Source organism: Eucyclogobius newberryi, unplaced genomic scaffold (genome assembly GCF_026437365.1).
Source record: "Eucyclogobius newberryi isolate DKJ021-1_F unplaced genomic scaffold, fEucNew1.0.hap1 SCAF_6, whole genome shotgun sequence".
Lineage (NCBI taxonomy): Eukaryota > Metazoa > Chordata > Actinopteri > Gobiiformes > Gobiidae > Eucyclogobius > Eucyclogobius newberryi.
The window spans coordinates 3,278,469-3,299,187 of NW_027316278.1; the positions used below are offsets into that span (position 1 = coordinate 3,278,469).

General features: G+C 49.0%; 1 protein-coding gene across 1 annotated transcript in view; it reads right to left on the reverse strand.

Annotated features, from left to right (window-relative positions):
- c5 (complement component 5) overlaps window positions 1–15,418 on the reverse strand; it is a 64,943-nt gene extending 49,525 nt beyond the window's left edge. The window contains exons 1-17 of the mRNA XM_072433440.1: window positions 15,319–15,418; window positions 14,770–14,959; window positions 14,238–14,391; window positions 12,423–12,493; window positions 12,133–12,230; window positions 11,981–12,063; window positions 11,490–11,580; window positions 9,834–9,942; window positions 8,635–8,767; window positions 7,872–7,987; window positions 7,589–7,777; window positions 7,277–7,474; window positions 6,724–6,936; window positions 5,650–5,799; window positions 2,623–2,749; window positions 962–1,027; window positions 93–284 (exon numbers count right to left, since the gene is read on the reverse strand). Coding sequence (XP_072289541.1) covers window positions 93–284; window positions 962–1,027; window positions 2,623–2,749; window positions 5,650–5,799; window positions 6,724–6,936; window positions 7,277–7,474; window positions 7,589–7,777; window positions 7,872–7,987; window positions 8,635–8,767; window positions 9,834–9,942; window positions 11,490–11,580; window positions 11,981–12,063; window positions 12,133–12,230; window positions 12,423–12,493; window positions 14,238–14,391; window positions 14,770–14,959; window positions 15,319–15,398 — 2,260 coding nt within the window. The 5' untranslated portion in view covers window positions 15,399–15,418. The remainder of the gene's footprint in view (window positions 1–92; window positions 285–961; window positions 1,028–2,622; window positions 2,750–5,649; window positions 5,800–6,723; window positions 6,937–7,276; window positions 7,475–7,588; window positions 7,778–7,871; window positions 7,988–8,634; window positions 8,768–9,833; window positions 9,943–11,489; window positions 11,581–11,980; window positions 12,064–12,132; window positions 12,231–12,422; window positions 12,494–14,237; window positions 14,392–14,769; window positions 14,960–15,318) is intronic.
- Between the last annotated feature and the right edge of the window lie 5,301 nt (window positions 15,419–20,719).

Below are 20,719 nucleotides of genomic sequence, written 5' to 3' on the forward strand. Positions count from 1 at the left end.
GCAGCTGCACATAGCCGTGGTACAGTTCTCCACATTGAAGCTAACAAAGCTCTTCTAGCGTTCCTTGTTAGCGCGAGCGTGGGCGCGCTGACCTGCCCTTCCCAGGACTAGGTCTTCGTTGAGGACTCTCTGCAGGTAGAGGCAGCAGTCTCTGTAGGCGTCGCCACAGTTTGGATATCGCCAGTATCTGTTGTGAGCGTACTGTGCACACGTCTGGAAGGTGGGCGAGTACCCCATCCCGAGCAGGCAGCACTCCTTCACCTTCGGGTGTCTGTACTGGGCCACTGTAGACAGAGAGGAAGAGGATGACAGAGAGGAAGAGGAGGGCAGAGAGGAAGACAGAGAGGAAGAGGATAACAGAGAGGAAAAAGAGGACAGAGAGGAAGAGGTGGACAGAGAGGAAGGGGAGGACAGAGAGGAAGAGGTGGACAGAGAGGAAGGGGAGGACAGAGAGGAAGAGGATGACAGAGAGGAAGAGGGGGCAGAGAGGAAGAGGAGGACAGAGAGGAAGAGGGGGCAGAGAGGAAGAGGAGGACAGAGAGGAAGAGGAGGACAGAGAGGAAGAGGAGGACAGAGAGGAGGACGTGGACAGAGAGGAAGAGGATGACAGAGAGGAAGAGGAGGACAGAGAGGAAGAGGAGGACAGAGAGGAAGAGGAGGACAGAGAGGAAGAGGAGGACAGAGAGGAAGAGGAGGACAGAGAGGAAGATCTGAAGGTGACGAAGATGAAGAAAGCTCACAATCCTGCAGAAGAGCAGAAGAACAGAGGAGGTGGGCGTGAAGGCAGAGGGTGCAGAGGAGGAGGAGGTGGGCGTGAGGGCAGAGGGTGCAGAGGAGGAGGAGGTGGGCGTGAGGGCAGAGGGTGCAGAGGAGGAGGAGGTGGGCGTGAGGGCAGAGGGTGCAGAGGAGGAGGACGTGGGCGTGAGGGCAGAGGGTGCAGAGGAGGCGCTCAGAGTCTTACACATCTTTGCTTTTTCATCTTCAGAAATGGCTCGTTTGGGTCGGACGATGGCGGCGCACGGCTCGACTGTGGGAGAAAGATCATGTGACTTCTCAGGCCTGCTGTGATTGGACGAATCGGAGATGAGTCCACGGTTTAAAATCGAGCCGGAGGAAAAGACTTCCTGTTTATGGTTCTTATCTTCAAAATGAAACGTCTCCTTTGTTAGCGTTAACTATCTTGTTAGCGTTAGCTCCTTTGTTAGCATTAGCTCTTTTGTTAGCGTTAGCTCCTTTGTTAGCGTTAGCTCTTTTGTTAGCGTTAGCTCCTTTGTTAGCGTTAGCTCCTTTGTTAGCTTTAGCTCCTTTGTTAGCGTTAGCTCTTTTGTTAGCGTTAGCTCCTTTGTTAGCGTTAGCTCCTTTGTTAGCGTTAGCTCTTTTGTTAGCATTAGCTCCTTTGTTAGCGTTAGCTCCTTTGTTAGCGCTAACATAAATAAACCAAAGACAAAGCGGCGATGTCATTTGGAGTGATTTATAGAGTTAATCACAAACACGTAATGAAGTGGATTTATAGTTTATATATTTCTTTCAAAAACAGTGACTTTCCCGCAGAGTGACGGTGCAAAACGCGCGCTAGCTAATTGTGTCTCGACGCTGATGCTAATGTTTTTCAAAATATGAAATAATGATTTTTAAACTGAAGAATGTCAGATTGTTTTTATGTGACGATTTCAGTTTGTTATTTTATTGTGGGTTTTTTTACCTTTAATTTTTTACCTTTCACGCCTCAACAGTAGGATTAGCGTTAGCGTTAGCATTGAGATGCAAAGTGAAGAAAAGACTTTAACACGGTGAGACATCAAGCACAACTTACTGTTCACTGCCGATGTTAGAGTGTTTAATCATCTTTGACTGACTTAGCGAAAACGCTAACACTGAGCTAGCACTGAGATAACACTGAGCTAGCACTGAGATAACACTGAGATAACACTGAGCTAGCACTGAGCTAGCACTGAGCTAGCACTGAGATAATACTGAGCTAGCACTGAGCTAGCACTGAGATAACACTGAGATAACACTGAGCTAGCACTGAGATAACACTGAGATAACACTGAGCTAGCACTGAGTTAACACTGAGATAACACTGAGCTAGCACTGAGCTAGCACTGAGATAACACTGAGATAACACTGAGCTAGCACTGAGCTAGCACTGAGCTAGCACTGAGATAATACTGAGCTAGCACTGAGCTAGCACTGAGATAACACTGAGCTAGCACTGAGCTAGCACTGAGATAACACTGAGATAACACTGAGCTAGCACTGAGTTAACACTGAGATAACACTGAGCTAGCACTGAGCTAGCACTGAGCTAGCACTGAGATAACACTGAGATAACACTGAGCTAGCACTGAGCTAGCACTGAGATAACACTGAAATAACACTGAGCTAGCACTGAGATAACACTGAGAACACTGAGCTAGCACTGAGATAACACTGAGTTAGCACTGAGATAACACTGAGATAACACTGTTATTACGTTTTTACCTTTTGGCCCAGAGCAAAGCTATTCTTTGAATAACTGTTATAATAATGATATATTTATACATTATATTTGAAAAAAGTCCTAATGAAAACGTGTGATAGGTTATTATTATGTGAAGTGCTGGTGTCAGCGTTACGCACCGGGCAACGAGAGTCCGGCCTCAGCGTTGGTCATGAAGCTCAGTCCGGCCAGTTTGAAGACTTCAGCGGCGTTCCTGCCCCCGCCCCCTCCACAGCCCTGGTCCGCCCCCTCAATGTGACGGAGAACCTGAGAGAAGACAGGCAAAGCTCCATATGTCCTCACACACGCTCAGGTGAAACGTCTCTGACCATACACACACACACACACACACACACGCTCAGGTGAAACGTCTCTGACATCAACACACACACACACACGTGAAACGTCTCTGACCACACACACACACACGCTCAGGTGAAACGTCTCTGACATACACACACACACGCTCAGGTGAAACGTCTCTGACATCCACACACGCTCAGGTGAAACGTCTCTGACATCCACACACATGCTCAGGTGGAACGTCTCTGACATACACACACACACACACGCTCAGGTGAAACGTCTCTAACATCAACACACACACGCTCAGGTGAAACGTCTCTGACATCCACACACATGCTCAGGTGAAACGTCTCTGACATCCAGGGCCGGCCCAGCCTATAAGCGAACTAAGCAGCCGCGTAGGGCCCCGAGGCGTTAATAGGGCCCCCAATCTGGCAACCTGTCTTATGCGAAGTGCAAGCGCAGCCACTAGTGTAGCAGCGCGGCAGCGCTCACAGCGGGAACATGACGCACAAACCGCATTTATTTGTAATGACAATCTGGCAACCGAGACACCAAACCTGCGCTGATTGAGCAACTTCATTGTGCGCGAGCAGAACGAGAGCGAAACATAAACACAACAGAACGTGGTCCTCATGTCCAGAGGAATATATCTCCTGATGCCGAAAAACGAAAGAAGAAACTTCTTGACGATGTAAAGAAACTGCAAACTCAACAACACTCTCCAGGTATTGAACTTATCTTACAAAGAGACGGTTAATGCTGCTGTTTGAAACAACACGATTCTGTCACGTTAGTTCGCTCAGGCTGGAGGAGACGAGAGCTCTGCCCCGCGCACAATAATATGTCTGAATGAAAGATAATGAGCTTCACATTCACACCAGCCCTGTAGTGTGAGCTGCAGGTGAGGCCGGTGAGGGGCGTCTGTGCCCCGGGTCACTAAGAGGCGGAGATCCGGTCCGGACGAGCGCCGTCTCGTCCAGAACCTCTGACATGAGACTTTGGAGTGAACAGTGTGCGGCCCCTGTCCCGGGCCCCTGTCCCGGGCCCCTGTCTGTCCCGGGCCCCTGTCCCGGGCCCCTGTCCCGGGCCCCTGTCCCGGGCCCCTGTGCAGCCTCACTCAGAGATGAGCGGGTTTGAGTTTGCGTCCCTCTCTCTCACATCACCATGTGTGAGATCAATCGTGACTCGTGATGTCTGTTTTACTTCTTAACGTGCAATAAGAGGAACGTAAAGGTTTATGCACGTCAGGTCCATCAGCCAATCACATCGCAGCATTGTTTCACACAGAGTCCAGTGTGTGATGTTCTGATCAGAACAAACATTTATATTGTAATTCACTTTTAATAGAGCAATAAAACATTTCAATTTATTTAAAAAGCATCATTAGACTGTTTGTTATAAATTATAATAAATTGATATTGAAAAATAACCAGACATATTATAATTACGTCTGTTATAGAATAATACTATATATTTTTTATACAAAAGTGGCAAAGTTGCAGAAACACAGTCTCTTCACTAAAGCGAGGTTTGGACCTTCACTTCTCGTTCTGATCATTCTCTGGGAATAACATGTTTGCACTGTCTAGTTTTATGAGTGTTATCAAGCAATGCTTATGCCATTTGTTTAATTTAATATAAATTGTTTTGTCACTTTGGCAAGAAGGAACAGTTGGGAGCTGTAAAAGATAAATTAGTAAGGATAACTATTACTTTTACATTTTCAGTTAAAATGAATCAATTTGACCATAATTATTTTTCATAGCCAATATTGTATTGAGTAATTAAGTACACTAATGTATTAATAACTGGCTTTAATCACTTTCTCCTGGCACAGTTTCATCACATCATCATTTTATAGCATTACAACCTCAACATTTTACTCTTACTTTAGCGGCTGGACCACATTAAAATGCACCAGACCCAAAAAAGGTCTGACAATCTCTGGGGGAGTGCCCCCCCCTGTTTATTAATTTAAACTGCTAATGTGGCTGTCGACTCTTAACGCCCACAAATACACCCAAAAACATATCTGGGACGTGTGTTATTTGTACAGGGAGTAGAGGTGATGTCAGCGGAATACCAAGTTATATTGTGGGATATAAGTTATCCATATTTGAGCTTGTGAGGTGTTGAGAATAAACTAACTGGCAAACGGATGCCCTGGAGTTTTGGTGCTTTGTTTGTGTTGAAGAAAGTTCCTATATGTGAATTGTTTACTGACAATGGCAATAAAACTGATTCTGATGACGTGGTGAGGGGCCCCCAAAAATGTTTTCGCTTAGGGCCCCCTGAAGGCTTGGGCCGGCCCTGCTGACATCCACACACACACACACACACGCTCAGGTGAAACGTCTCTGACATCCACACACATGCTCAGGTGAAACGTCTCTGACATCCACACACGCTCAGGTGAAACGTCTCTGACATCCACACACACGCTCAGGTGAAACGTCTCTGACATACACACACGCTCAGGTGAAACGTCTCTGACATACACACACATGCTCAGGTGAAACGTCTCTGACATACACACACGCTCAGGTGAAACGTCTCTGACATACACACACGCTCAGGTGAAACGTCTCTGACATACACACACATGCTCAGGTGAAACTTCTCTGACATCCACACACATGCTCAGGTGAAACGTCTCTGACATACACACACGCTCAGGTGAAACGTCTCTGACATACACACACGCTCAGGTGAAACGTCTCTGACATACACACACGCTCAGGTGAAACGTCTCTGACATCCGCACACATGCTCAGGTGAAACGTCTCTGACATCCGCACACATGCTCAGGTGAAACGTCTCTGACATCCACACACATGCTCAGGTGAAACGTCTCTCACCGAGTTGACTGGGTCCTTGTAGTTGGGCCGTAGGCTGTAGATGCCCGTGTCCACCGCTGTCATGGCGATGTAGCCGTCCTGATTGACCTTCACCTCCATCTCCAGGTCCTGCTGAGGTTTGTAGTTTGTCGCTCGAGTCTTCAGCTCCGTCTGTAAACAGCCCACGCGTCACTCTCCCCAGACACTTCCTCCTCAGCACAATATCCACATGCAGAGTTCATTCAATCCTGTTCAGAAGTCCTGGTTTAGTCCGAGTTTGGTCCTGGCTCGGTTTTCTTTGAGGGCTTTTGTTGAGTCCTGGTTTTGTTGTATGTGTTGTAACCCTGGTTTACTCCCTGTCCAGTCTGCGTGTTATAACCTGCTTCTGCGTGTTATAACCTGCTTCTGTGTGTTATAACCTGCTTCTGTGTGTTATAACCTGCTTCTGCGTGTTATAACCTGCTTCTGCGTGTTATAACCTGCTTCTGCGTATTATAACCTGCTTCTGTGTGTTATAACCTGCTTCTGTGTGTTATAACCTGCTTCTGCTTGTTATGACCTGCTTCTGCCTGTTATAACCTGCTTCTGCCTGTTATAACCTGCTTCTGCCTGTTATAACCTGCTTCTGTGTGTTATAACCTGCTTCTGTGTGTTATAACCTGCTTCTGCGTGTTATAACCTGCTTCTGCGTGTTATAACCTGCTTCTGCGTGTTATAACCTGCTTCTGCGTATTATAACCTGCTTCTGTGTGTTATAACCTGCTTCTGTGTGTTATAACCTGCTTCTGCTTGTTATGACCTGCTTCTGCCTGTCATAACCTGCTTCTGCGTGTTATAACCTGTTTCTGCCTGTCATAACCTGCTTCTGCGTGTTATAACCTGTTTCTGCCTGTTATAACCTGCTTCTTCCTGTTGTAACCTGCTTTGCTTGTTATATATAGTCTTAACTCACCACATCAAAATTAGGACTTAACTAGGACTTAACCCGGGACTACTCGACCTTCAGACCTGGTTTAGTCATTGTTCACTCCCGGTTAACCCTGGGCCCCAGTTCGAACCCTCGTTTGATCCCGGTCCAGCCTGGGTGTTTGGTACCTTCAGTCCGTTGACACACTCGCCCTGGATGTTGAGCCACACGGCGTCGGCCACCAGCTCCGTGGTCCGTTCCCCGTAGGGCATGTAGTACACCAGGAGCCTGATAGAGGGCACCATCTCCGCGCTGACCTGGAACGGCAGCTTGAGGTTGTTCCCCTGCTGCTCGCCGAACGGGATCCAGCCGTACTTTATGATTTTACCCTTCGACATGATCTGCACACGGCCACCAGGGGCAGCAGGGAGCACATTTCACATGAGTCCGGATCTGGCCCACTCCAGACCACATGATGTCAAATATACAGAAATGATCAAAATCACAATATAAAACTATCCAATTTTCATTCATTATTAGCTGTTTTTGCCGCATGTTTTGATTATAAATGGTATACTCTCTATTAAACGTTTGCACATCTTCAAAACATTCACTTTACGATCGACGTTTGGATCATGTGCTCACGTCGACGAGCAGCACGACGAGCATTTCACTGACACGTGTCGTAGTATTCTCTGCAGTAGGAATGATTGTAACGGTGTTTTCCTGCCGCGCGCTCACCAGGTAGTTGAGGGACTTGACGGACAGGTAGGGCGGGCCCACAGAGTGCACTGTGACCTGGGTGTGGGCCCCCACGCCGGCCCGGATGGGGTTGGGGTTGATGTACAGGTAGCGGGCGTTGGGGGACTCGTAGGACTGGGCGTTCAGGGACAGAGACGCCTGGCTCTCGGCGGGGAGCGAAGGGTCCTCCGTCTGGATCTGCAAACACCGCGAGACGAGACGTTTCACAAAGAACTCCGCTGAACTCCGCCCGCACAGTTTGAGGATTTGAAACAGACACGCCCTGCACGGATCGCCTCCACGCCCCTGTACCTGCAGAGCCACGGACAGCGCCCCCGCCTGGATGTTGCAGACGTGGTCGGCGATGCCCTCCGCGGAGCTCGTGGTCTTGTCTGAACAGTAGAGGTTTTCTGGATCTCCGCCGGATCTGCGCATCTGCGTGTTCACCAGACGCACGGGCACCCCGCTCACCGGCGCCCCCTGGTGGTCCTTCACCAGCACCTGAAACACACGCCGGTGTAAAGACGAGCACGTCCCCCGCGGCGAGTGAGGGATGTCTGGATCTGAGCGGAGTCCAGCACAGACGCGGAGGTACCTGGATGTAGTAAGGCAGCGCCGGTTTGATGAAGAGCGGCGTGGAGACCAGACCCAGAGTGTACGGACTCTTCACGAACTTCACTGATGCAAGCTCCGCCTCCTGACTGATGCCCCCTGCAGGACACACGGGTCAAAGTAGTGACCGCTGAGCACTGCTTCGCCACTAAAAGGAAACTCATGACTCTTCATTAAAGGTCTCTCCAGCTCGAGCTGCAAACACGAACACAGGAGCTCCGCCTCACGTCTTTGACCCATGGAGCTCCTCCGTGTTTTTAAAGTCCTTATATCTGCACGTTTTCAGATCACAGAACCAGTTTTAGAGCTGGTGGTCCTCAACCACATCTTTTCTTGGATGTACTTGATGTGATAAGTTTGAGACCCACTGCTTCTGCTTGTTATAACCTGCTTCTGCCTGTTATAACCTGCTTCTGCTTGTTATAACCTGCTTCTGCTTGTTATAACCTGCTTCTGCCTGTTATAACCTGCTTCTGCGTGTTATAACCTGCTTCTGCGTGTTATAACCTGCTTCTGCTTGTTATAACCTGCTTCTGCTTGTTATAACCTGCTTCTGCGTGTTATAACCTGCTTCTGCTTGTTATAACCTGCTTCTGCGTGTTGTAACCTGCTTCTGCGTGTTATAACCTGCTTCTGCGTGTTATAACCTTCTTCTGCGTGTTATAACCTGCTTCTATGTGTTATAACCTGTTTCTGTGTGTTATAACCTGAGTTCTTAGCCCCGCCCTCAGATGCAGGTGTCTCACCGGTGTTTTCCTGCAGCAGGACAGCGATGTAGAGGAACTTGCCCTTGAGCTCGTTCAGAGTCCTGAGGCCGTCTTGTTTGGAGAAAACCTTCTCCAGGTCCTCAGTGACCTCCAGCGTTCCTTCAGACGACAGCTGTAATTACAAGATTTAACATGATATGAAGCTTTGAAGCCAGCAAACATATCGATACATGAGTAAGAAGAACATCTCAGAAGAACATCTCAGAAGAACATCTCAGAAGAACATCTCAGAAGAACGTCTCAGAAGAACGTCTCAGAAGAACATCTCAGAGGAACATCTCAGTGGAACATCTCAGAGGAACATCTCAGAAGAACGTCTCAGAAGAACGTCTCAGAAGAACATCTCAGAAGATCATCTCAGAAGAACATCTCAGAGGAACATCTCAGAAGAACATCTCAGAAGAACATCTCAGAGGAACATCTCAGAGGAACATCTCAGAAGAACGTCTCAGAAGAACGTCTCAGAAGAACATCTCAGAAGAACATCTCAGAAGAACATCTCAGAGGAACATCTCAGAAGAACATCTCAGAAGAGCATCTCAGAGGAACATCTCAGAGGAACATCTCAGCGGAGCATCTCAGAAGAACATCTCAGAAAAACATTTCAGAAGAACATCTCAGAGGAGCATCTCAGAGGAGCATCTCAGAAGAACATCTCAGAAGAACATCTCAGAGGAGCATCTCAGAAGAACATCTCATGCTCTTTGACTCTTTTTGTCAGCAACAATACACTTTATACTTTCTGCCAGCAAATTACTACACGCCCACAAATGTTACTTTTTTTTACCAAATAAGTAATAATTTCATAAATAATAATTTGACCTTTTTTGTACTTAACTTACAAACATTTGAGATGTATACAAATTATTGGAGGTTTTTCATCATACAATATTTCATGTAAAAAGAGCCAAAATGTCACATATTCGGGACATTTAAATCTGAAAAATTTGAGTTTTAAATGTTTTTGTAGAAACATTTATTCGACTTACAACGAAATATCAGGAAATCCTTCTGTTCGATGGAAACGATACAAGAAGGTGAAGTCCTACACCTGAAGGACCTGGTTCCAAATTAAGATTAGGGTTAATTTCCGGAAATGTTTGTGTTGAGTTTGGACGAGAAACAATCACGGTAAATAAAAAGATCCCAACGAATCTTTGGTGAGCGGTTTGTCTTACGTGGAATCGTTGGACGGAGCTCGGGAAGATCACTGGAGACGCCCTGGGACTCACGAAACCGTAACGGAGGAACGTCTCTCCTAACACCACCGGAGCGCCGTGAAGATACCTGAGGAGAGACTGTGTAAGAACCAGAACTGCTCCAGACAAACCCTGAGGAGAGAGTGTGTAAGAACCAGAACTGCTCCAGATGCAACCTGAGGAGAGACTGTGTAAGAACCAGAACTGCTCCAGATGCAACCTGAGGAGAGACTCTGTAAGAACCAGAACTGCTCCAGATGCAACCTGAGGAGAGACTGTAAGAACCAGAACTGCTCCAGACAAACCCTGAGGAGAGAGTGTGTAAGAACCAGAACTGCTCCAGATGCAACCTGAGGAGTGACTGTGTAAGAACCAGAACTGCTCCAGATGCAACCTGAGGAGAGACTGTAAGAACCAGAACTGCTCCAGACAAACCCTGAGGAGAGAGTGTGTAAGATCCAGAACTGCTCCAGATGCAACCTGAGGAGAGACTGTGTAAGAACCAGAACTGCTCCAGATGCAACCTGAGGAGAGACTCTGTAAGAACCAGAACTGCTCCAGATGCAACCTGAGGAGAGACTGTGTAAGAACCAGAACTGCTCCAGATGCAACCTGAGGAGAGACTGTAAGAACCAGAACTGCTCCAGATGCAACCTGAGGAGAGACTGTGTAAGAACCAGAACTGCTCAAGATGCAACCTGAGGAGAGACTCTGTAAGAACCAGAACTGCTCCTGATGCAACCTGAGGAGAGACTGTGTAAGAACCAGAACTGCTCCAAACAAACCCTGAGGAGAGACTGTGTAAGAACCAGAACTGCTCCAGATGCAACCTGAGGAGAGACTGTGTAAGAACCAGAACTGCTCCAGACAAACCCTGAGGAGAGACTGTGTAAGAACCAGAACTGCTCCAGATGCAACCTGAGGAGAGACTGTGTAAGAACCTGAACTGCTCCAGATGCAACCTGAGGAGAGACTGTGTAAGAACCAGAACTGCTCCAGACAAACCCTGAGGAGAGACTGTGTAAGAACCAGAACTGCTCCAGATGCAACCTGAGGAGTGACTGTGTAAGAACCAGAACTGCTCCAGATGCAACCTGAGGAGAGACTGTTTAAGAAGCAGAACTGCTCCAGACAAACCCTGAGGAGAGACTGTGTAAGAACCAGAACTGCTCCAGACAAACCCTGAGGAGAGACTGTGTAAGAACCAGAACTGCTCCAGATGCAACCTGAGGAGAGACTGTGTAAGAACCAGAACTGCTTCAGACAAACCCTGAGGAGAGACTGTGTAAGAACCAGAACTGCTCCAGATGCAACCTGAGGAGAGACTGTGTAAGAACCAGAACTGCTCCAGATGCAACCTGAGGAGAGACTCTGTAAGAACCAGAACTGCTCCAGATGCAACCTGAGGAGAGATTGTGTAAGAACCAGAACTGCTCCAGATGCAACCTGAGGAGAGATTGTTTAAGAACCAGAACTGCTCCAGACAAACCCTGAGGAGAGAGTGTGTAAGATCCAGAACTGCTCCAGATGCAACCTGAGGAAAGATTCCTCAGGTTGCATCTCTCTAGTGCTCTAGTGCTTGAGCAGAGACTCACAGTGAGCGGTGACACTAGGACGGACAGTTGTGATACTCACTTGGCCGACACTTTGAAGCTGAAGCGTCTGAAATTGTTGTGGCTCACGTAGGTTTGGCTTGGCTCGATCAGGATGGTGAAGCTCGGCAGCACTGTGGAGAGAAAGCACTTCAACTCACCGCCACTAGGGGCAGCACTGAGGAGAGAAAGCACTTCAACTCACCGCCACTAGGGGCAGCACTGAGGAGAGAAAGCATTTCAACTCACCGCCACAAGGGGCAGCACTGAGGAGAGAAAGCACTTAAACTCACAGCTCACTGCCACTTAAACCAACTCGCCCCCAGTGTCTGTGAACATCAGGCGTGTGATTGGGTGAATAGGTCCTTGATGTAAAGTGCTTTAGGGGACAACTCACCGCCAGAAGGGGGCAGCACTGACGAGAAACATTCACTATTCCTGGCTATTGAGTATTTGTGTCAGTTCCATGGAGCTGAGAGCCAGTGCGGCTACTTCAGGTTGAGTCCTTGTAATGTTTAATTTGTTGGTTCTGACCGTATTCTCGAACTTCAAACGTGGTCATGGCTTTTGTGTCAAAGTCCTCCATGTACGACGCCTCGATCGTCCACACGCCCAACCTGCAGACGGGGAGAGTTAGGGACGTTCACCACGACGAAGGGATTTGCAGTATGTTGCTGTAGCAGTACTTGGGGTTGATGGGGATTTTGAAGGGATTCTGCAGCGATGGCATCCCGTTACTGACGTCCTTCACTTCCACCACGTCCACCTTCTCACTTTGCGGGTCCTAGAAAATAATAATACGATTAGTAATGCTTCAACTACAACTTCTTCTACTTCAATGGCCGTTATTGTCTCGCAGACTTTGTCCCAGTGAGAGATGGACTGTTCTTCCACAGACATGGGGTAGAAGGCCCATAAAGTAGTGGATTATGTGCAAGTGGTGACGCCCCCTGCTGGAGCGCCGAGGCACACTCACCCTGAACGTGAGGAAGACACTGCGGTCGGCCGGTCTGAGCTCCTGGTTCAGGGAGAAGACCCTCACTTTAACTGTGGACAAAAGCACCTGTCAGATCATCTCACTCCCTCACCTGGACTTACGCTCCACATGATAAGAACTGTCCGCTGGGGCATGTACAGTGGCACTCACCTGTCTGCTGGGGCGTGTACAGTGGCTTTCACCTGTCTGTTGGGGCGTGTACAGTGGCTTTCACCTGTCTGTTGGGGCGTGTACAGTGGTACTCACCTGTCTGCTGGGGCGTGTACAGTGGTACTCACCTGTCTGCTGGGGCGTGTGCAGTGGAGTGGCACTCACCTGTCAGCTGGGGCGTGTACTGCTGGGGCGTGTACCGTGGCTCTCACCTGTCTGCTGGGGCGTGTACAGTGGTACTCACCTGTCTGCTGGGGCGTGTACAGTGGTACTCACCTGTCTGCTGGGGCGTGTACAGTGGTACTCACCTGTCTGCTGGGGCGTGTGCAGTGGAGTGGCACTCACCTGTCTGCTGGGGTGTGTGCAGTGGAGTGGCACTCACCTGTCAGCTGGGGCGTGTACTGCTGGGGCGTGTACCGTGGCTCTCACCTGTCTGCTGGGGCGTGTACAGTGGTACTCACCTGTCTGCTGGGGTGTGTACAGTGGTACTCACCTGTCTGCTGGGGCGTGTGCAGTGGAGGGGCACTCACCTGTCTGCTGGGGCGTGTGCAGTGAAGTGGCACTCACCTGTCAGCTGGGGCGTGTACTGCTGGGGCGTGTACAGTGGCTCTCACCTGTCAGCTGGGGCGTGTACTGCTGGGGTGTGTACAGTGGCACTCACCTGTCTGCTGGGGCGTCTACAGTGGCACTCACCTGTCTGCTGGGGCGTGTGCAGTGGAGTGGCACTCACCTGTCAGCTGGGGCGTGTACTGCTGGGGCATGTACAGTGGCTCTCACCTGTCTGCTGGGGCGTGTAAAGTGGTACTCACCTGTCTGCTGGGGTGTGTACAGTGGTACTCACCTGTCGGCTGGGGCGTGTAAAGTGGAGTGGCACTCACCTGTCAGCTGGGGCGTGTACTGCTGGGGCGTGTACAGTGGCTCTCACCGGTCTGCTGGGGCGTGTACAGTGGCACTCACCTGTCTGCTGGGGCGTCTACAGTGGCACTCACCTGTCTGCTGGGGCGTCTACAGTGGCACTCACCTGTCTGCTGGGGCGTGTACTGCTGGGGCGTGTACAGTGGCTCTCTCCTGTCTGCTGGGGCGTGTAAAGTGGTACTCACCTGTCTGCTGGGGGGTGTGCAGTGGCACTCACCTGTCTGCTGGGGCGTGTACAGTGGCACTCATCTGTCTGCTGGGGCGTCTACAGTGGTACTCACCTGTCTGCTGGGGCGTGTAAAGTGGCATTCACCTGTCTGCTGGGGCGTCTAAAGTGGCATTCACCTGTCTGCTGGGGCGTCTACAGTGGCACTCACCTGTCTGCTGGGGCGTTTAAAGTGGCACTCACCTGTCTGCTGGGGCGTGTACAGTGGTACTCACCTTGTTGTGTGGGCGTGTACAGTGGCACTCACCTGTCTGCTGGGGCGTTTAAATTGGCACTCACCTGTCTGCTGGGGCGTCTACAGTGGCACTCACCTGTCTGCTGGGGCGTTTAAAGTGGCACTCACCTGTCTGCTGGGGCGTCTACAGTGGCACTCACCTGTCTGCTGGGGCGTGTACAGTGATACTCACCTGTCTGCTGGGGCGTGTGCAGTGGCACTCACCTGTCTGCTGGGGCGTGTACAGTGGTACTCACCTTGTTGTGTGGGCGTGTACAGTGGTACTCACCTTGTTGTGTGGGCGTGTACAGTGGCTTGTCCGTCTGGACCAATAGGAAGCCGTTGGTGCGGCTCAGGCTCACACGCATGTGTTGGTTTAAGCTGTTTGATTGGACGTGGAGGATCACATGGTCCATAGTGTTGTCCACCTGCTGTGGAGTCAGCTGCAGCAGAAAGAGGAGAAACATCACTGACTGTTACCATGACGACAGCTGGGACAGTGCCCTGCAACGAGTACTTCTCATAAAGGATAAATATAACTTATATAATAATAATAATGATAATGATAATGATAATAGTGATAAGAATACTGGTCACTGACAGGCACTTTTGTTATTTTGAGTGCATTACATGCTTGTATGCTCTGTGTGTGTGTTGTGTGTTGTGTGTCTCTGTGTCTCTGTGTCTCTGTGTGTGTGTGTGTGTTGTGTATGTTGTGTATGTTGTGTGTGTGTGTTGTGTGTCTCTGTGTCTCTGTGTCTCTGTGTGTGTCTCTGTGTGTGTGTCCTGTGTGTGTGTCCTGTGTGTGTGTGTGTCCTGACCTGCAGCTGCACTTCCCCCATGTGTCCACTGGTGGCGCTCACAGTGAGTCTCTGGTGCAGGATCGGCTCGTGGCCCATCGTCTTCTTCACAAACACATGGACCGTTTCTGGCTCTGAGAATCCAAATAACTGGACCACCACCTTCTCCAGGGCATCCAGCCTGAAGGAGAGCGGGGCCACCACCAGGAACCTGCAGCCAGAGGTGGTGACAGGGGCAGAAAGCTGGACTTTGGACTCTGAACTACATTTTTGAACTAGAATAAAAGTTCAGAGCGGCTGAAAATGCCTTAAGGGTTTGTGTTTTTGCACGTTCACGTCCCGAGCAAATGAAGCGACGTAAATGATCAGGAGAAAAGGAAAACAATCAATATTTGACGCTTTAATAATTACTTCAACTTTTTACTCCTAAAGGTTCCTTTTTAAAGGAGTACTTGTACCTTTAGACTTCTAATGCACCGAGTAGTGTTTTTTCTGGATAAATATGTGTGTTTTCATGGTATTTTACAGAAATACTACACAAAGGTTGAGATATGAAACCTTCAGACTCACGTTTGCTTCTGCGCTTCAGTTTCAGGACTCATCCAGCCCAAGAGGAGCAGCACCAAGAGCTTCACCCGGACCACGGACATTCTGCAGGACCCACGAGGGCTTCAGGACCCGCGAGGGCTTCAGGACCCGCGAGGGCTTCAGGACCCACGAGCCCGCGAGGGCTTCAGACCTGGTTTGGTTCAGATCCCGATGAGGTCCTGCTTTAGACCTCCAGACCCTGCTCCAGACCCTGCTCCAGACCCTGCTCCAGACCCTGTTCCAGACCCTGCTCCAGACCCTGCTCCAGACCCTGTTCCAGACCCTGCTCCAGACCCTGCTCCAGACCCTGCTCCAGACCCTGCTCCAGACCCTGCTCCAGACCCTGTTCCAGACCCTGTTCCAGACCCTGTTCCAGACCCTGCTCCAGACCCTGCTCCAGACCCTGCTCCAGACCCTGCTCCAGACCCTGCTCCAGACCCTATTCTAGCCTCGGTTTAAGATCTGGCTCGAGCTCTTTTCAGACCTGGTTTCAGCTCCTCAGATGAAGAGCATTTGTGGGTTTTTATCTATTGGTTTTTGGTTTTACCGTAAATGTCCAGAATACGGGAAATGAAAGGTTCAAAGGTGTGTGTGCTGTGTATCGACCGGTCTGTGTTTGCAGAGCGTCTGAGGGACAAAAGGCCCTGGACCAGAGCCACACGCCAAAGAGTGCAGAGTTTGGCCTGAGGGCCGATAAAAGCACATAAAGGGAGAGAGGTTTAATGCTTTAGTGTGGAACATTTCAGGGACAAACACGTAGCAGACTCCTCAGTGCATATGGCAGATGTTCGTCACTGACCACGCCTTCGTTTGTGGGTCACTGCAGAGTTTACGCGAGTCTTCAGACTGGAGGACCGAGGGTCGTCTGGACTCGTGTGATGAAGTGTAAAGCGTAAGGTTCATCTCTGATCGAATCGATGGCTGTGGACGACGGGACGGAGCGACGGTCAAGCACTGGACTGAGAGAACTTTAGATATTTACAAAATGGAAGAGTAACTTTTGAACCTGAAAATGGAGCGTGTCTATGTCTTTGTGATAAACCCTGTGACGAACCGGCCCCTGTCCAGGATTTGCCCTGCCTAAGGCCTAAAGTCACTGGGGCAGGCTCCAGTCACCCGCCTAAGGCCCAAAGTCACTGGGACATGACCCTCATATTCATTGACTCTGGCCAATTTTACACTTGCCATTTCTATCTCACACGTGTGTTTAAGCGGTGGGAGGAGCCAGAGAACCCCCGGTAACACGGGGAGAACATGCAAACTCGAGAGAGATCATGTGATGTTGGTCTGGCCCAGGATTTTACCAAAATCCGTCAAATTTGTCCATTTTCAATTGAAGTCTTAATGCATTTTTATTCCATTTTATGTGTGTCCAGAATGTCAGTCCAGTCCGTGATCGTCCGTGCTTTTTTTGTCGTCCATTTTTTGTGAGGGTCTTTTTTACTGCTGAGTCCTGAGGCCCAAATACAGAGTCCTGAGGCCCAAATACAGAGTCCTGAGGCCCAAATACAGAGTCCTGAGGCCCAAATACAGAGTCCTGAGGCCCAAACACAGAGTCCTGAGGCCCAAACACAGAGTCCTGAGGCCCAAATACAGAGTCCTGAGGCCCAAATACAGAGTCCTGAGGCCCAAATACGGAGTCCTGAGACCCAGATACGGAATCCTGAGACCCAGATACGGAGTCCTGAGGCCCAGATACGGAGTCCTGAGGCCCAGATACGGAGTCCTGAGGCCCAGATACGGAGTCCTGAGGCCCAGATACGGAGTCGTATTTGGGCCTCAGTAGTGTACAGGAACCCCCAGCACCACATGACTCTCAGTATAAGACCTGTACAGGAACCTCAGGCACCACATGACTCTCAGTATAAGACCTGTACAGGAACCCCCGGCACCACATGACTCTCAGTATAAGACCTGTACAGGAACCTCAGGCACCACATGACTCTCAGTATAAGACCTGTACAGGAACCCCCGGCACCACATGACTCTCAGTATAAGACCTGTACAGGAACCCCCGGCACCACATGACTCTCAGTATAAGACCTGTACAGGAACTGTGGTGGCTGGATCAATGCTCGTTTGGGGCGTAGGGTGTAGACAAAGGATTCACGCTGACAAAGCTCTGCAACTTTTCAAGTTAGTTTATTTACAGAGAAAGCAGTGTCAAATACAGGACAGCAGAAAACAGCGCCCTGGGTCCGCTGGTGATCAGGAAGACGAACCCTGTCTCTGGGCGTACCTCGCCTTATATACTGAAACCGCACAGAGACCGATAAACAATATCTGACAGGTATGACCCTATCCATGTACCAACGAATTAGCCAATGAGAGAACAAGATGTAAAGGTATCCTTATTTGGGTAGCACCAGGGGAAAGTTACAGGATGAGAACATACGTGGGGGAAAGTTGCTCAGACCTATATTTCCTTTTTCGGCCTATCGCTTTGCCTGTTGCTTACTCCTAGCAATAAATTACAACAGGCCTCAGTACTCCTAACAACTTGTAGAAGAGTTAAACAAACCGAGGGGGATAGATAGAACAGAATGTAAAGTTCAGATACTTCAGAACCTCAGGCACCACATGACTCTCAGTATAAGACCTGTACAGGAACCTCAGGCACCACATGACTCTCAGTATAAGACCTGTACAGGAACCTCAGGCACCACATGACTCTCAGTGTAAGACCTGTACAGGAACCCCAGGCACCACATGACTCTCAGTATAAGACCTGTACAGGAACCTGAGGCACCACATGACTCTCAGTATAAGACCTGTACAGGAACCTGAGGCACCACATGACTCTCAGTGTAAGACCTGTACAGGAACCTCAGGCACCACATGACTCTCAGTATAAGACCTGTACAGGAACCTCAAGCACCACATGACTCCAAGTATAAGACCTGTACAGGAACCCCCGGCACCACATGACTCTCAGTATAAGACCTGTACAGGAACCTCAGGCACCATATGACTCTCAGTATAAGACCTGTACAGGTACCTCAGGCACCACATGACTCTCAGTATAAGACCTGTACAGGAACCCCCGGCACCACATGACTCTCAGTATAAGACCTGTACAGGAACTACAGGCACCACATTACTCTCAGTATAAGACCTGTACAGAAACCCCCGGCACCACATGACTCTCAGTATAAGACCTGTACAGGAACCTCAGGCACCACATGACTCTCAGTATAAGACCTGTACAGGAACCTCAGGCACCACATGACTCTCAGTATAAGACCTGTACAGGAACCTCAGGCACCACATGACTCTCAGTATGAGACCTGTACAGGAACCCCCAGCACCACAGGACTCTCAGTATAAGACCTGTACAGGAACCTCAGGCACCACATGACTCTCAGTATAAGACCTGTACAGGAACCTCAGGCACCACATGACTCTCAGTATAAGACCTGTACAGGAACCTCAGGCACCACATGACTCTCAGTATAAGACCTGTACAGGAACCTCAGGCGCCACATGACTCTCAGTATAAGACCTGTACAGGAACCTTAGGCACCACATGACTCTCAGTATCAGACCTGTACAGGAACCCCCGGCACCACATGACTCTCAGTATAAGACCTGTACAGGAACCCCCGGCACCACATGACTCTCAGTATAAGACCTGTACAGGAACCCCCGGCACCACATGACTCTCAGTATAAGACCTGTACAGGAACCTCAGGCACCACATGACTCTCAGTATAAGACCTGTACAGGAACCTCAGGCACCACATGACTCTCAGTATAAGACCTGTACAGGAACCCCCGGCACCACATGACTCTTAGTATAAGACCTGTACAGGAACCTCAGGCACCACATGACTCTCAGTATAAGACCTGTACAGGAACCTCAGGCACCACATGACTCTCAGTATAAGACCTGTACAGGAACCTCAGGCACCACACGGTAAACCCCGCCCCCTTTACCTAAATCTAGAGATAGTTTTATTCCATCATCAGAGTCTGGAACAGAGAGAAAAATCTGGACAAAACACTTTCTTTAAAGTAATAAAATTGATGATGTGATTAAGTCTTTGGTCGGCTCAGTTTGAGTCGCACAAAAACACGCCAGAGACTGAATACTTTACTATTATTATAATCTTTAATACAATAACACATATTTCATTCATGGTGAATCACTGTAAAACATTAAAGTGATGTTCACATTCTGTTATTCACATGTTTCAATGTTGAAATGTACAAATGACAGTTTGAGTGACACGTGCAGCGGCGACGTCATCGTTTAACGGAGAAAAAACAGAAACTTTTAGTTTGTTCAGGCCCAATTTGGGTGAAAGGTCACGATAAAACATGACAATAATTTAGTCACAAAAATCAGAACATGAAAGTGTCTAAACCAGGACTAAACCAGGTCCAAACCAGGACTAAACCAGGACGAAACCAGGACTAAACCAGGTCTAAACCAGGACTAAACCAGGTCTAAACCAGGTCTAAACCAGGACTAAACCAGGACGAAACCAGGACGAAACCAGGTCTAAACCGGGACTAAACCGGGTCTAAACCAGGACTAAACCAGGACCAAACCAGGTCCAAACCAGGACTAAACCAGGACTAAACCAGGACTAAACCAGGTCTAAACCAGGTCCAAACCAGGACTAAACCAGGACTAAACCAGGTCTAAACCAGGTCTAAACCAGGACTAAACCAGGACTAAACCAGGACTAAACCAGGTCTAAACCAGGACTAAACCAGGACTAAACCAGGTCTAAACCAGGTCCAAACCAGGACTAAACCAGGACTAAACCAGGTCTAAACCAGGTCTAAACCAGGACTAAACCAGGACTAAACCAGGTCTAAACCAGGTCTAAACACAGGGAGCGTTGTGCGCCCTCTGCTGGACCAGCTCAGTATTACTCCTCAAACTCAGAACACTGGAGTTTTTAAAAGTTTTAAAATCTTTTAAATAATGAAATATGTTTTAGAGCTGCAGCTGAAATGTAAACTTGACCCTGTGATGATGGAAACATTTTAGTTGCAGTGTCACAAATGACTTTTCTGAAGCACTGAAGCATGCAACGGACAAATGTACTTCAAACATGCAGTACACTGAGTACACACAGAGGCACAACAATACTTCACGTACCATTTGAACCAAAACTGAGGTCTAATCCGGGTCTGAACCAGGTCTAAACCAGGTCTAAACCAGGTCCAAACCAGGTCCAAACCAGGTCTAAACCAGGACTAAACCAGGTCCAAACCAGGTCCAAACCAGGTCTAAACCAGGACTAAACCAGGTCCAAACCAGGTCTAAACCAGGTCCAAACCAGGTCTAAACCAGGTCTAAACCAGGTCTAAACCAGGTCTAAACCAGGACTAAACCAGGTCTAAACCAGGTCCAAACCAGGTCTAAAAA